Source organism: Anser cygnoides, chromosome 1 (assembly GCF_040182565.1).
Source record: "Anser cygnoides isolate HZ-2024a breed goose chromosome 1, Taihu_goose_T2T_genome, whole genome shotgun sequence".
Lineage (NCBI taxonomy): Eukaryota > Metazoa > Chordata > Aves > Anseriformes > Anatidae > Anser > Anser cygnoides.
In genome coordinates this window covers 143,115,117-143,129,282 of record NC_089873.1, presented here as the reverse complement: position 1 = coordinate 143,129,282, position 14,166 = coordinate 143,115,117, and the positions used below count along the sequence as shown (strand labels likewise).

The following is a 14,166-nucleotide window of genomic DNA, read 5'->3' as shown; positions in this document are numbered from 1 at the left end:
TGATGTGGAGGAGGAGAGCATACAGTTTTAAACATTACGTAGTCAACACTTTATCATCATAAACATTAAAGATAATCCTTAAGCTTATTCTAAGCATCAAGACAGACTTTCCCCTTCCCAATGAGAAGAGGGAATATCATTAACAAAAGTTGCATCCAGCTTTTTAGAAGGCCTTACAGAGTACAGGAAGAGCCAAGATGAATTTAAATTTCTTATTTTGATAGCGGTTGACTTCAGTTATCCAAAGCTGTTTGTGAATACAGACAGTGAGTGCCCAATAAATACTTAAGTTTAATGTGAAATGGTAAGTAGTATTTACGCCTCTCTCTAGAAATAGAGGCCATAGTTCAGGATGTGCACACGACCTGTAGTCAAAGAAAGCTTAAGGGTAAGGCCTAACATTTCAAATTCAAGCACACATATCAGAAAAACATTATTTATTGTTTAAATGCATAAAATGCTATTTATAGTGTATTACATCATTAATCCAGTGATTTTGGTTTAAAATATACAATTAATTAGTACAGAATGCTGATATCCCCCCCCCAGTGACGAAGTGGTTTTATTTGAAAGTTTTTGTCTCTGAGGGACTTTCCCCAGTATCTAGTGTCTTCAGCAGTCTGAAAAGGCCAGCTGCTTCTCTTATCCGGCTGAACTCAATGCAGAATGCTTGCACTTCTATAAACAAGTCCTGTACATTAATAATTTTGTTTCTGATCAAAGACTGAAGGAAGACACAAACAAGACGTACCAGGCGGTTCTGAAACAGAAGAGAGACGGTTTCATAATCCACATAAGAGTTGGCAACCGGGTTTGTTGGCCCTGAGCAGCACAACCATCTTAACTGAGACATTTCAGCAGTACTTTAGCTACAGCAGCAATCTTTTCCCCAAGCTCTGTACGTGCTGCCCATGCTATTCTACCTCCCGTATTGTATTCAAAAATGGGCTCCCCTGCTTTATAGGACTGTACTGATGGATGCAGGAGTTTTCAAGATTAATCCCATGCACAAATGAAGTAACAGATTGCATAATATATATATATAAAAGTACAGACCACATGTACACATGTAAATCTATGAATAAAAACCCAAGAGACTGTCATCACTAGGGACACTGAAGCTTGCTCATTTTTCTTTATGGTGTTACTTGTAGAAAATAAGACTAAGCAAGAACAATCACAAAGTTTCTCAGTGGCCACACAGTTAAGGCACTCCAGCTGGGAAACGACAGCTGCAGACCAGGTCCCAAACTTGCTTAGCAGGAAGCACTCTTATCACGGAACTGACACATGGCAGTATTGCTGTATCTTAGAAGGACAGGCACTGCCAGGGATGCTTAATCCAAGAACACACCACAGAGCTCGTGGCTGTGAGCTGCAATTCCCTGCCCGGTCCAGTGAAAAGATGGGATCTCGGCTACATTCCTCCTTCCTAGGGGCTGCTGAGGTAGCACCTTGCAGAGCACGTGGAGAATTGTGAACGGCAGGCAGACCTAGGAACTGGCACCTCAGGTCTGTCAGACACAGACCAGTCACTAACCAACTGCTCCCAAGACTAGGATGAAGGCAAATAAGCAGTCAACTATTTCTAGAGGAACTAAGCTTTAAAATTTCCTACCTACGCCAAGGAAGTTCAGAAACTGAACAAGTTGTTTCCCTTGCTACAGTCAAAAATGTGGTCTTTGCAGCACAAGGACTAGTTACAACAGTAACTTCAATAACTGGCGAACATGAAACTCAGAACAAGAGTACAGCTACAAGGTGTTGGCTGGTTCCCAAACTCTGAGGATTGTGCTTTGTTTACTTCTAATCGGGGTGTTTTTGAATGGTGCTTCTCAAACAAAACATCTCGTGTTTCAGTTGCTGTGAGACCTCATAGGTAGTATTAATGTATGTCAGATCTCACACGCCTTGCATGCTACTTGGTGATCAGTATGTGTTCCTTGACCCTCTGTTCTTTTTTTTTTGTCCCCCATGTGCCAGACGCACAGTTGCTCTACGATCTCAGCAGTGTCCCACCCGCTCTGTGGGCATGTTCTCAGCTCTGCTATTTTTCTCCCCTGCTATTCAGCAAGTCACAGATCAATGCATCCATGCATTTCTGGCAAAGTCCCAAAGCAGAGAACCGTCAGCAGCCACCAAAAACTAACAAACGGTTAGTCAGCATCTGGAAGGGTATTTAGAACAAGACAGAGGGGATTTTCCTGCTAAAACCACGCTGAACCTACATCCTGTTCACTACGTGCAGTTTTGGTCTCTGCAGCTTAAGGATATAGCAGAGCTAGAGGAGGAAGCCAAAAAGCTTAAGGGAAAGTAATGGATGCCTTGCACAAATCTAAATAGGCTGCAATCCAGTATGGAGAGGAAAAAGCTGAGGGAGGAATTGGTCAGGACTCAGAAAGCCTTGCGTAAACTGAACATGGAACCGTCCTTCACCAAAAACATATCCAAGAAAACAAGACCTACTTGGTGAAATTCATAAATAATTTTAGGATAGAAGGGAAGTACTTCATACAACATGTAGGTAACAGCTACAAGGAGGGTTAAAGATCCTTAAGTGGCTACAACTTGCATGCTGGTACTGAGGAATTAAGACTGGCTTGGGAAGCAGAGATTATAGCATTAGGAAAGCAGAAATGGGGTTTTAGGTCTTAAAGGAGATCTGAAAGCTGCTATAGGCCAGTAATAGAGAAAATTGAAGGGCAAAACTTCCACATGAGTTTTGTAACATCACCTCAAAGCATGGAACTGTTGGAGACACTTGTGGAGGGAAAAAAACCTCAAAACTAAGCAGAAGACAAACATCTCATACTAGGGGTAAAGAAAAGGCACAGTGAATGCCAGATAAGCTTTTTGCACTTAAGCACTTGAGTCATAAAACTCTGGTTTTGCCAGGGAGAAGTGTACAGTACCTACAGCAAAACAGAATAGTAATTACCTGTGGAGTCTTGTAGGAAGGTGAAAAAACTACTGTTAAACACTATAAAGAATTGTGTAGTGCATTAAGAAAACAAACTACATTTGAAATAAATTATTCTGTCTTACTGCTCCTTTAATGCTATCACCCTTACAAAGTTTCAGCACATATTTCGCAGAGCAAGATGCTGGACCCTTTTTCCTGACCAGCTGAGCAGAATACTCACCTGCATGTATTTGTCTTTAATCTGTTCACAGGTAGAGATACAGTTGGAGATATAAAGATGAATAAACTCAGGAGGGAGATCAACAGCAGTAGTAAGCCTGTTCAAATTAAAAATATCCAATGGTTTATGTAGCCATAAATATTATGATTCTGTTGCAGAACAGATGAGTTAGACCTGTGATACTAGTTTATTCCTGATCATATCATACAGAGCTGATTTCTAAAAGCCTTCACAGATATAGTTCTAAACATTCAGGTTTCTTAGGAATCAAAAACTTTCTTTTAAACCCAACACAGTACAGAAGCTGAATTAGATTTGGTTTTTAATATGTTTGACATACCTACAAAGACTTGCTTCACGTTACACAGACGAGTCAATGACAAATTTCAAATTTAAGAGAAAGGCCTCCCGCTTTCTGAACACCAAGATTCTTCTGCAATAAGCACCACAAGATGATTTGGCTTATCTGTATTTGAATTTCAGGTAGCCAGTGTAGATGCTGAGCTCCTTCCTGGAGTATACAACCCACGTAACTCTTTTTTGTGTGTCAAAAGGTCAGTTTCATTAGTTCTTTCAGATCCAGATTTTAGTCCTAAAAACTGAAACAGTTTGAATATCTGGAGCTCAAATACAAGAGACCGTGACTGAATGAGATTAATGACGCACAATAATCTCAGAAGCTTCTTACTGCAGAACAATTGGAGAACTACTGCATCAAAGAATGGTATTTGTCTATTTTAAGGGTTAACGGAAAGGACACCTATTGCTGTTTAACAGTGCTGACTGCTGAAGTATCTGAGGTACTGCTGTTTTTTGAAGTGCTGCAGCTCATAAGTTATAGATATTGATTTACAGTAAAACTGTCATAAAATTACAACAGAATTAGACTAAAATTCTAACCAGTCCTACCTCAAGCAGTAAAAGGCCTGGCAACAGGGAAATTTTAGACATTTCAGTTCCAAATTTATCTTCTTCCACTTAAAAATCAGTACCACTAGTAGTCATTTTGCAGTTTGAGAGGTTTTTCCTATGGCAGTTCTGCTGTGGGAAAACCAGCGTGCCTGACTGGTGGTTCAGCTATCCCAGGCAGGAGCAAGAACGCTTTTCTTACCGCTCTTTCTCCCTGTTGCAACCGTTAACCCAACCTTCAGGGCAATAACCGCCTAAGTCTGCACCACTGGGGAGGCATGTATGTTCGCTTTGTCAAATGGTATTTGAGGTACGATTCAACTCTGCTGCACAGGGACTGCAGAACAAGGCTGATTTGGCAGTCCACATTCAGTAATTGCCAAGAAATGGAAGAAAGCAGGAAAGATGTACTCTGGTGGTTTGTGGGGATTAGCTGCCTGAGAGGTTCCCCCATTTAAAGTGCCAGCATTCCATTAAGAAAATGGGGTGGATCTATCTGCAGAAGTTATTTCCAAAGAAGACAGGGTGAGAGCATAAAGCAGGATGGCTATTTAATAATACCACCTTTTGTTCACTTAATCTGCATCAAGAACTTTTTTTTTTTCCAGTCAGGTTCTTTTTAAGCAAATACCTCGTTTAAATACTGTTTGGAATTGAACATATCAAACAAGCGTAGCAAAATGACTTTCTAATAATTACCACCTCCAGCTGAAGCTACCTACGCTACAATATGTATTTCCCATTCTTCCCCATGTAGAAACACTTTGCTAATATCAAGAGCAACCCTGCTTTTTTTTTTTTCTTTTGAATAAGTCTCTCCATTCTTGGAGCAGGGGCTGAAAAATTAAACTAGAATAGCAGCTGTGTAAGAAATGTGCTGTAAAATACAGTATGTTATATATATTAAATTTTATATCAGTTATATAACTCCAGCACCTAATTTATTCTTTCTACTGGGAAGTAGCATTTTTTCCTGTTAAATTGCAGTTTTGATGATGCTAACAGGAAATGGTATTACAGTAATATTCTCAAACAGCACCACAGTGAAAAAGGAACTTGGAAACTGGCAGCTTTCTCTGCACTGAGGATATTTGAGAGGTTCAAGTCTCTATGACTAACCCAAAGCTAACTACAAATTGAATCTGGACCAAAATAAGGTTTGTTTTTTTTCTTTAACTAAAGGCAAAACACAAGTACAGCCTTTATGAAAGAAACAGAAATGCCAGAGGTTGCAGAAAGCTACAATTCCACAGCGCTGTCTTCCTCTGCAGGAAGAGTTAGAGCATGCTAACTCTTACTATTAAAAGAGTACTAAAAAGTGAGACAAAACAGAGAAATTGAAAGAGAAATGATAATTTGATGCTTTTCTCTTTCACTTCACTGTAACCTGACTGATTTCTTCAATTTCTGTTATTTCCATTACTTTTGGTAGTCCTCGGAATGCATCCAACTACAGCCCTGCAGCCAGCCCCACAATCGCTTAATAACTGTTCAGTAGGTTGTCTTTCTTTTATAAGTTTCCTGAAGTATGTTAGATTTGAGAGAGTACTTACCGATTTACAACTTCCATTGAATGTAAGGACATGTCCATGTTGACCAAGACAGAAAAATACTCTGTTATCTGACTAGACTGCATCAGTTTGAGCAGCATTTCTATAGCTACTAAAGGATTGTTTTCAACGAGGTCTGGCAATTTGGCAGGAGTAAGACCAATATGGTAAACGAGCTTGGGGTCCTTTTCCAGTTCTCCAAGGAGCTGTAAAGAAAAAAAAGTCTGAATTGTTTTTTTTCTCCTTAACTATTCACATTGCTGCTTGAAATAACAGCTATAATACATGTAAACTACAGAAGAATTATAAGCCTTTGGACATCTCTACTAAAATACGCTGAAGGTGTAAAAGGGGAAAAAATGAAAGAAAAAAGTCTTCCTTCTTTAGTTTTCTGTCCAGCAGAAGAAACCTCAATTTCAAGTACATTGTTGTCAGAATGTCAGGAAGAGTTCTGTAAAGCGTATTTTATAGTGCTAGCAAAACGAGTCATAGGAAAAGCCCACTGAAATAAAGGAGGTGATATTACTAAATTGAGCAAAGATTCAGTGTTGGCATTTCTGAATTCATTTCTCATTGAAAGCTTCCACAGAAGCACGAACAACTTTGCTATCAAAAGATTTTCAATGCAGAAAAATACTGGTACCACTGATCAGCTGATGAGTGGTACCAATACTGATCGGCTTAGCTACATCCAGCCAATGCTATGAAGTTTAAAGATTCCTCTCATTCATACAAACCCAAGTCAAAACCCTTGGGTTTTGGACAATTAAGAGTACCGAATCAGAACACAGATCTAAATTTAAAAACGTGGATCACTTTAATTAAGAACACACAAATCTAACAAACGACCTGTTAGAAAATCAATTTAAACAGATAATTGCATGATACTTACCTGCGTTTGCTGTGGGGAAGTCAAGGGACTTTTGAAAGCTTTGGCCATGATTCTTTTTATCTCAACTCCGGTGCTGTTTTTAACACACATTGATTTATCCCACTGAATTGTGTGATCTGGTTCTATCGGATTTAACCATGCCAATTCATCCTCACATATATGGAGCGGAGGTGGCGGTCGAATAAACTCCGGTCGAAAGTGACCTAAAAAGGCAACAATGTGAAACATTTTTTAAGCTTCAGGTATTCAGTTTTATTTCAGTACAAGAAAGCCCCCAAAGCCCCCATTTCTTTAAGCTGTAACAGTGGGAAGAGCATTATGAACTTCTTTCCCTCCCAGACAAACATTTATTCCTCATTTTTAGTGATGCTGTTACATCAGCCTGGTTTTCCTCTTGGATCAGATCACTTAAGTTACTGCTTCTGCCATCGAGGCATGGTCTTTTTCCCTTCCACACTAACTGCTTCCTGGAGATCTTAGCGCAGATCTTAGTGTAGGGGACTAAGAGCTGAGGGGCATCAGACCCAGGTTTTTAGCCAACAGGTAACACAGGAAACAGCTTGAAGGCACACTCCAGATTTTGAAAAGCCTGGAAATATGAACACTGTGGAGTCTGATATGGAGATAGTTTGATGCATTTCTGTGCTGTTTCATTCATCTTCATTCCCATTTTATACTTGGAAACTACTTCTGAATCATACTACGTTTCATCTGGAGAAGTATAAGGACACAGCACGCCATGAGGTACAACCACAAAGATGTGAAAATGCGCATACTTTCTATAGGAGGCTTTGGTCCACTCACTAAGGCTTCAGTGATCTGGGAGGCAACAGAGCTGTCGAAACCGGAGTTGGAAGAATCTGGGTCAGGATCGCTGAGGATGCTGGGGAAGCTGGCCTTGCTCTGCGTTGGCAGCTCGGACTGGCGTTCTGAAAGAAGGTCAGGCCACAATATTAAAGCATAAAATTGAAACGGAGATGCCTGGAATACTAAAAGTAGTCTGAAACAATCAGCTTTACAGCAGAGCTAGCTTAAAAATAAGAGGGAACAACATGAAATTTAACGCCGTCAGCTAGTACTCAGAATGCCAGTCTGACAGGAGAGGGACAGAGGCATGCAGCAGTGATAAAGATGAAATAGAAATGAATCTGAAATGTAGTCTTGACTTTGGAAAGGTAAGTAACTGATGTAATCTGCTTTTAAAAGCAAATTAGTGGATTCACATGATACTCCTGAAAGAGTTCAGATAACATATCTAGTTTTGCAATCACTTCTCAGAGCTGGGAAGTGAAAAATCTGCAGAGCTACATTTACACGCTGCAATGATAAGGGTCACACAAGAACTGAAGTCAGCTATTCAGATTTAGCCAACACATCTCAGTGGCATCACATAAGCTACTTCTGCATTTGCTGTCAAAAAAGTGTTCGAAAAAGATGGAGTTTAATTGATTCAGGATTCTACATATACAGGCATTAAAGCAATCCTATGAAAGTGTCTGTTTAAAGGCCAAATTACTGAACTTAAGCAAGTTACAGAAAAATTTACCAAAGACATGAAAAAACTTGCCTAAGCCAAACTATTGGGCTCAATACTTGAACTGTCAGATTTTAGGTGTTCTTCTGGCACAGCCTATCACTCTTCTGCATCCAAAGGCTTAAAGGGCTGACCTTCTGTATTCTCTGTATTGTAGAGAAACCATGTTTTCTATCACTTTAACAAAAACAACACACCCAAAAAAGCCAACAACCCGCTACACGATGCCAGCTTGCTTTCCTTCCCTCTCACCCTCCATAGAGGATATTAAATAGCAGATTAACCCTTAAGTAATTTGAAGTCCAAAATTGCTGGTCCACATGAAATTAAACACTGCTTCTTATCCTAACTGAGAGTAGTGCTGACAGATTCTGTGTAGGGTCCATGTCTCTTTCATGCAAAGTGTGCTTGCTCCTTTTCAAGCAACCATGAGACCCTTCACAGCTTCCCATCCACATGAGCTCTACTTCCTGTGACTCTGACCAAATCCTTGAGAGATGTTTGAAGTGAAATACCTGTGAGTGTCAAAAGGATCAAAACAAAGCATCACCTATTGCTAGTTTCTTTCAGGGCTTTCTGTCCCATTATCACATTATTTCAGATCATGCAAACATTTGAATATATGCTCACTGAAGTAGTACAGCACGGTATGTTTTTCTGTTTAATGCATGCTTTTCACCTGTTTTCAAACAAACATTTCTGAAGTCAAAATGAACTGGTCTATAAAATACATCTTCTACTTTATAAACTGTTTCAAATTCCAGTTTTGAGTACTTTCATTTAGCCACCAAACAAACAAGTTGATTTAACAAATGAAATTCTCTGGAAAAAAAAAAAAAAGAACATATTGGGTGTCTTTTTTCAGTCTTGTCTTTTATAATCTAGAACTTACATCCATCAGTCAATAAAAATCACTGATTTGTTTGTATCCCCATAATCTCAAACCACTAATGATGCTTAATTAGAAAAACAAAAGTTTAAGACACACTCCTTTAATTCACAGGTTTTAGAAGCCTCTATGAACCCTTTATAGACATTTAAGTTTAAAAGTGTAACCCTCACTGCTTCAAAAATCAGTTTCAGGTAAGCAAAAGCACAAACTGAGACCAGTATATTAGAACACGCTTATTTAACTGGAACAAATACAGCAACTTGAACTAATACATCGAATTAAAAAACAAACAAACAAACCCAACCACAACCTAATCTGAATACAACCACTTAGGTTCCCATATGGAGGTGTCATGTCTTGCCTACCCCCCCCCCCTTTTTTTTTTTCCAATTTAAACAAGTAACAACAAACTGTCTGATTCTTAACAGAAAGCCCTACAGTGTATTACAAACTGAACTTTCACTACAGGATAATTACCCTTCTATCAAATAAGGGTTAGCAAACAAATGCTCACGAGCACTTTGCCAAAGTCACTTTCTACTAGCTGCAGGGACTTGTCACTTTTGATCTAGTGCGTTACTGTATCAACAAAATCAAGTTACAGACACAGCCTGAGTGAACACCCTGCAAACCAAAGGGAGAGTAGAACAAAGCAGGTTTTAAAGCCGATTCCCAAGATGCTCTATTCCAACATTTTACATTCAACAGGAAAAAAATCATAATGCAGCTTCAAGCAAAGTTGTCACAACTAAGTTCAGAAGACAAGCCAAGTACTTTTTTCCTCTGCTTTACAAAAAAAGAAAAAAATAGATACACTCTTTGAAAAATGTTTATGCTTTCTAAATAATTTGATTTGGCAAATATATTCTAAAGCAGCTCAAATTCATCCAGTTCTAAACAGCCTTCAATTCACCTCAGGGCCACTATTTTGAGGTGCTACCACAATTTACAGCTGTTAAGTTCGGTGAAATCCATGTGAAAACGATGTAAATACCACATTCCAAACACTGAATCTAAGTATCATAATACAACATATTTATGCACTGTAAACAGCACCACTTCATCCTGCATCAATAGGAGACATACACTGAAGACTTCTGAAAACTTTACGGACTTTCTGAAGCATTAGAGATAGACAGGAAATGTCACAGTATTAAAAGAAAAGGAAAAAAAGCTGTCCTCTGAGAAAGTGAATAGAAAGCGGGCATTCCTTCTAGGGAGCTACAGCTAGAAGTCTGAGAAATACAGCATTAATTTTTTTCAGAGGTAGTTTGTTACACAACTCCTACAACGGCTCACAAACAATTATGCATGCTGTTTACTGAGTTATGTAAATAATGATACAAGCACATCTCACAGGGCTCAATTTTGCAAAGCATTATTAATGGTTCTGCGCTGTACTTAAAGCCCTCAGTGTATTGTATTTAAAAAAAAAAAAGACAGAATAAATGCATGCCTAAAGCAACCATCCCTACAAATACAGTTTCGAGGTTCTCTGCATGTTTTAGCTTTAACATGAAACAATGTAACCAGAGAATCAAGGACAAAACAAAACAGATGAAAAAAATGCAGGTTTTGTTAAGGCATGACGTATGCCTTATGCTAAAGTCACAAGTTATCTGAAATTTCAAGACTCTGAATTGATAGAAATGTTCTTGAAAACACAGCCAGGATGAACAGAAGAACCAGAAGGGTTTGTTTTCCCTCTTGACAGTATGCTAGGGTATTCAATTTCCATTTTCAAGAGATCCTGCAGTCTAGAAATAGCAACTGGGGAGGACGCTGCAGATTTGTGCACTGTGAACATGGGGCAGTGTATCCGAGCACAAAAAAAATCATTGACAAATTCTACATGAAAATGACAAGACCAAGATATGAGTGCCTGACAGAAAAAGCCTAGTTAGTGCCTGACCTCACAGAGGTAAGCCACAGAGTTCAGCAACATAAGTGGGTGGCCAGTTTTGAAGTAGTTCCATTTGCACATGCCTAGGAATAACCCCCTTCTAAACTGGCAACTTGCTCCTGACAATATTTTCTGTTTTCAAGTAGCTCCAGATGCGACTTCCCAGTCAACATGATCAGAACAATCACGTTCCTGGTCCTTTGCTTCTTCTGTCAAAGGATAAGCATCATATTGTGCTACCTTTCCACTTAGGAAAGGGTCTCTTTGTCAGGGAGTGTAGTGATAGGACAAGGGATAACGGCTTCAAACTAAAACAAGGCAGATTTAGATAAGATCTATCTTCCTATTTTAGGAAGAAATTCTTCACTCAGAGGGTGGTGAGGCCCCGGCACAGGCTGCCCAGAGAAGCTGTGGATGCCCCATCCCTGGAGGTGTTCAAGGCCAGGCTGGATGGGGCTCTGGGCAACCTGGGCTGGTGGGAGGTGTCCCTGCCCATGGCAGGCAGGTGGAATTAGATGGTCTTTAAGGTCCCTTCCAACCCAAACCATTCTGTGGTTCTATGATAAAAGCAGACCACTCACCACTCCTGAGCTAACGCTGTAAAATCTAAGTTCATTTTAGAAGAGCAAAGATGCAATTGTAATAGCCAATCTCATACCAAAAATACTGCAAATGAGAAAGGGGACAAAAATACACCAAAACCTCACCAAATTTTAGATGAAAGTCTTTCAAAACTTACAACATTTTCTCATTTTAAGGCAGTGACATATGTGCTTAAAAAGCTGCTTGCTAAGTATGATAAAATAGCTAAGACATAATCGGTACTTGAAAACTCTAAAGTTCAGTCCAACTTTTTCCCTATTTAGGACAGACACGTGTTTCCTCAAGTAACTCAAGGCCAAATGTCAGTTCACATTTCCATTCACAGCTGAGCCACAGCTCCTCCTTACCTGCTAATGCCAGCTGAAGGCCACTTATGTCCACTGACTGGGCCATGTTTCCTACATCCATGGACGCGATCTGTCGAGGAGTCTTCTTGAACAGCTCTCTAGGGGGGGCCAACATCAGCTGAGAGAGAAAGAATTTCTCTGGAGGAGTTATGGGAGGTAAGAAGCCTGTGGAGACACAATGAAGAAACAACCCATGTTTTTCATGACAGTACCATCAGTACTTTACATATTTGTCACGTACAAAGGAAAATAAAAGGCACTAAAATAAAATGCAAACTAACAAGTGAATTTTCATGAGCATCATAGATTTGTTAGGGTTGGAAGAGACCTCCAAGACCATCTGGTCCAACCATCCCCCTACCACCAATGTCACCCACTAAGCCATGTCCCTAAGCACCACGTCCAGCCTTTCCTCGAACACCCCCAGGGACGGTGACCCCACCACCTCCCTGGGCAACCCGTCCCAGCGCCTGACTGCTCTTTCTGAGAAGAAATGCCTCCTCATTTCCAGCCTGAACCTCCCCTGGTTCCCCAGCGTCACGGCCCTGACCCCCCTCCGGGCCGGGGCTCACCGGAGAGCGGCGTCCGCTCCGCCTCGTCCCCGCCGCGCTCGGGCGCGGGGTTGAGCAGGTGGGCGAAGACGGCGGCGAAGGGGTTGGCGGCGAGCGGCTCGGTGCGGTACATCTCCCAGAGCAGGTAGAGGGCGGTGAGGCGCTGCGCGGGGCTGGGCAGCAGGTCGGGCTGCTGCAGCAGCAGGACGAGGACGGAGCCCAGGCGGAAGTGCTCGGCCTTGCCGAAGTAGTGGTGGAAGGCGCTCGACAGGCCCTCGAACGTGCTGCCGCCCGCCTCCTCCGACACGATGCTCAGCAGGCTCGACAGCTCCTTGGGCGACAGGCTCATCCTGCCGGCCGCCGGCGGCACCGGCAGCCCCCCGCCGCCGCCGCCGCTGCCGCCTCCCCCTCCTCCTGCCGCCGCCGCCTCGCCGGCCGCCTCCGCCGGGCTGCCCCCGCCCCCGGGCATCCGCCTCACGGAGCCCGGCCCCGGCCCCGCCGCCAGGCCGCGGCGCCCGCTCCGCGCTTTACGGCGCGGCCGCGACGGAGCGAAACGGGGCGGGGGAACGGCGGGAGGGAGGGAGGGGGGAACGGGGACGGGACCGGCGGAGGGACCGGATTGGTCCGACCGGCGCGGCGGGGGAACGGGATTGGCTGGTGGATATGGGGGGGGCGGGGCCGCCGCGGCCGTTAGGGACGTTGGGGCCGGTAGGGGGAGCCCGGCGGGCCGCGCGCGCGGTCGCTGCTGTTGGCTCCGCCCCTAGCGGCTGAGGGGGGGCGGATCGTGAGGGGCCGGGGGGGGTGGGCTGAGGGAGGGGGGGCTTCTGCTGCCGTGGGGGGTCCTGTCGCGGCTCCTCGGGCAGCAGAAGTGTTACACGTCTAGTTACATCCCCTAATAGCTATTGCTGAGAGAAAAGAAGCTTCTGTCCCAGGCGTACCACAATCACAGAATATCCTGAGCTGTGGGGGACCCACAAGGGTCACGGAGCCCTGCACTTTGCTCCCCACAGCACCACACAAAAATCAGCCCTTACGTCTGAAAGCACTGTCCAAACACTCCTTGAGGCTCAGTGCCGTGACCGCTGACCCGGGGAGCCTGTCCCAGTGCCCGACCACCCTCTGGGTGCAGAACCTTTCCCTAACCCCCAGCCTGACCCTCCCCTGTCCCAGCCCCATGCCGTTCCCTCGGGTCCTATCCCCGCATCAGCACCCCACACGGGAGCAAAGGCACGCTCCAGGCACACGCTGACCAGCAAGCCAGCATGCCCCAGGATTAGTGCCAAGAAGCTCAGCGAGCCCTGCAACCTTACCTTGCCTCTGGTGTAAAGAACAGGAGGTGTCGTTCTCCTCCTTGCGCTGCCTTCCTTTGCCCTGCCTACGGGGCATCCTGGAGGTAACGTTCAGGTGTTTCTTTCATGATCCAGTTTAATTGAGATCTAACCACTTTGCTGTGGGGTTCTTGGCAGAGCTGAAGGAAGACGAGCTGTAGCAGTGTGTGGCTGGAAGCAGGGGACGGAGGAACATCCCTTTGAAGTGCAATGCTTGGTTTTACCAGCTTGTCTTGTGGAAGTACATCTTGAGAGACAGCAGCTCAGAGATGTGCCAGGCATAGTGTGAAGAAGTGCTGAGGGCATGACCTAGAGGAAGAGCTTTCTGTGGTATACGCTTGGAAGGTCCTGAGAACAAACGCTGCTTCTGCTGTCTGATTCTTGTGGTATCAGCGACTGGGTTCCCTCAGATATACACCTCCCAGGTCGCACAGCCCAGAAGACCTTGGCTTTCTAGTTAGCCATTCTGATGTAAGAGATGGGATTCAGTTTATAAAACAAATTGAAGGGTAGG

General features: G+C 43.2%; 1 protein-coding gene across 1 annotated transcript; it reads right to left on the bottom strand.

The window, feature by feature from the left end:
- Nucleotides 1-422: 422 nt before the first annotated feature.
- CNOT11 (CCR4-NOT transcription complex subunit 11) lies at nucleotides 423-12,859 on the bottom strand. The gene is made up of 7 exons (XM_013190214.3): nucleotides 12,346-12,859; nucleotides 11,774-11,938; nucleotides 7,271-7,423; nucleotides 6,495-6,697; nucleotides 5,606-5,808; nucleotides 3,144-3,240; nucleotides 423-760 (listed from the first exon to the last, which is right to left on the bottom strand). The coding sequence occupies exons 1-7, from the start codon at nucleotides 12,791-12,793 to the stop codon at nucleotides 563-565; spliced, it is 1,467 nt and encodes a 488-aa protein (XP_013045668.3). The 5' UTR covers nucleotides 12,794-12,859; the 3' UTR covers nucleotides 423-562.
- Between the last annotated feature and the right edge of the window lie 1,307 nt (nucleotides 12,860-14,166).

What these genes read in the sequence shown, in the direction of transcription:
- CNOT11 (XM_013190214.3), bottom strand. Translation starts at nt 12,793, where the DNA reads ATGCCCGGGGGCGGGGGCAGCCCGGCGGAGGCGGCCGGCGAGGCGGCG. An exon ending in ACCAAAGCCTCCTATAGAAA is followed by an intron (nt 6,698 to 7,270) that starts GTATGCGCATTT and finishes TTGCCTTTTTAG; the next exon opens with GTCACTTTCGACCGGAGTTT. An exon ending in TTAAAGACAAATACATGCAG is followed by an intron (nt 761 to 3,143) that starts GTGAGTATTCTG and finishes CTTCTGTTTCAG; the next exon opens with AACCGCCTGGTACGTCTTGT.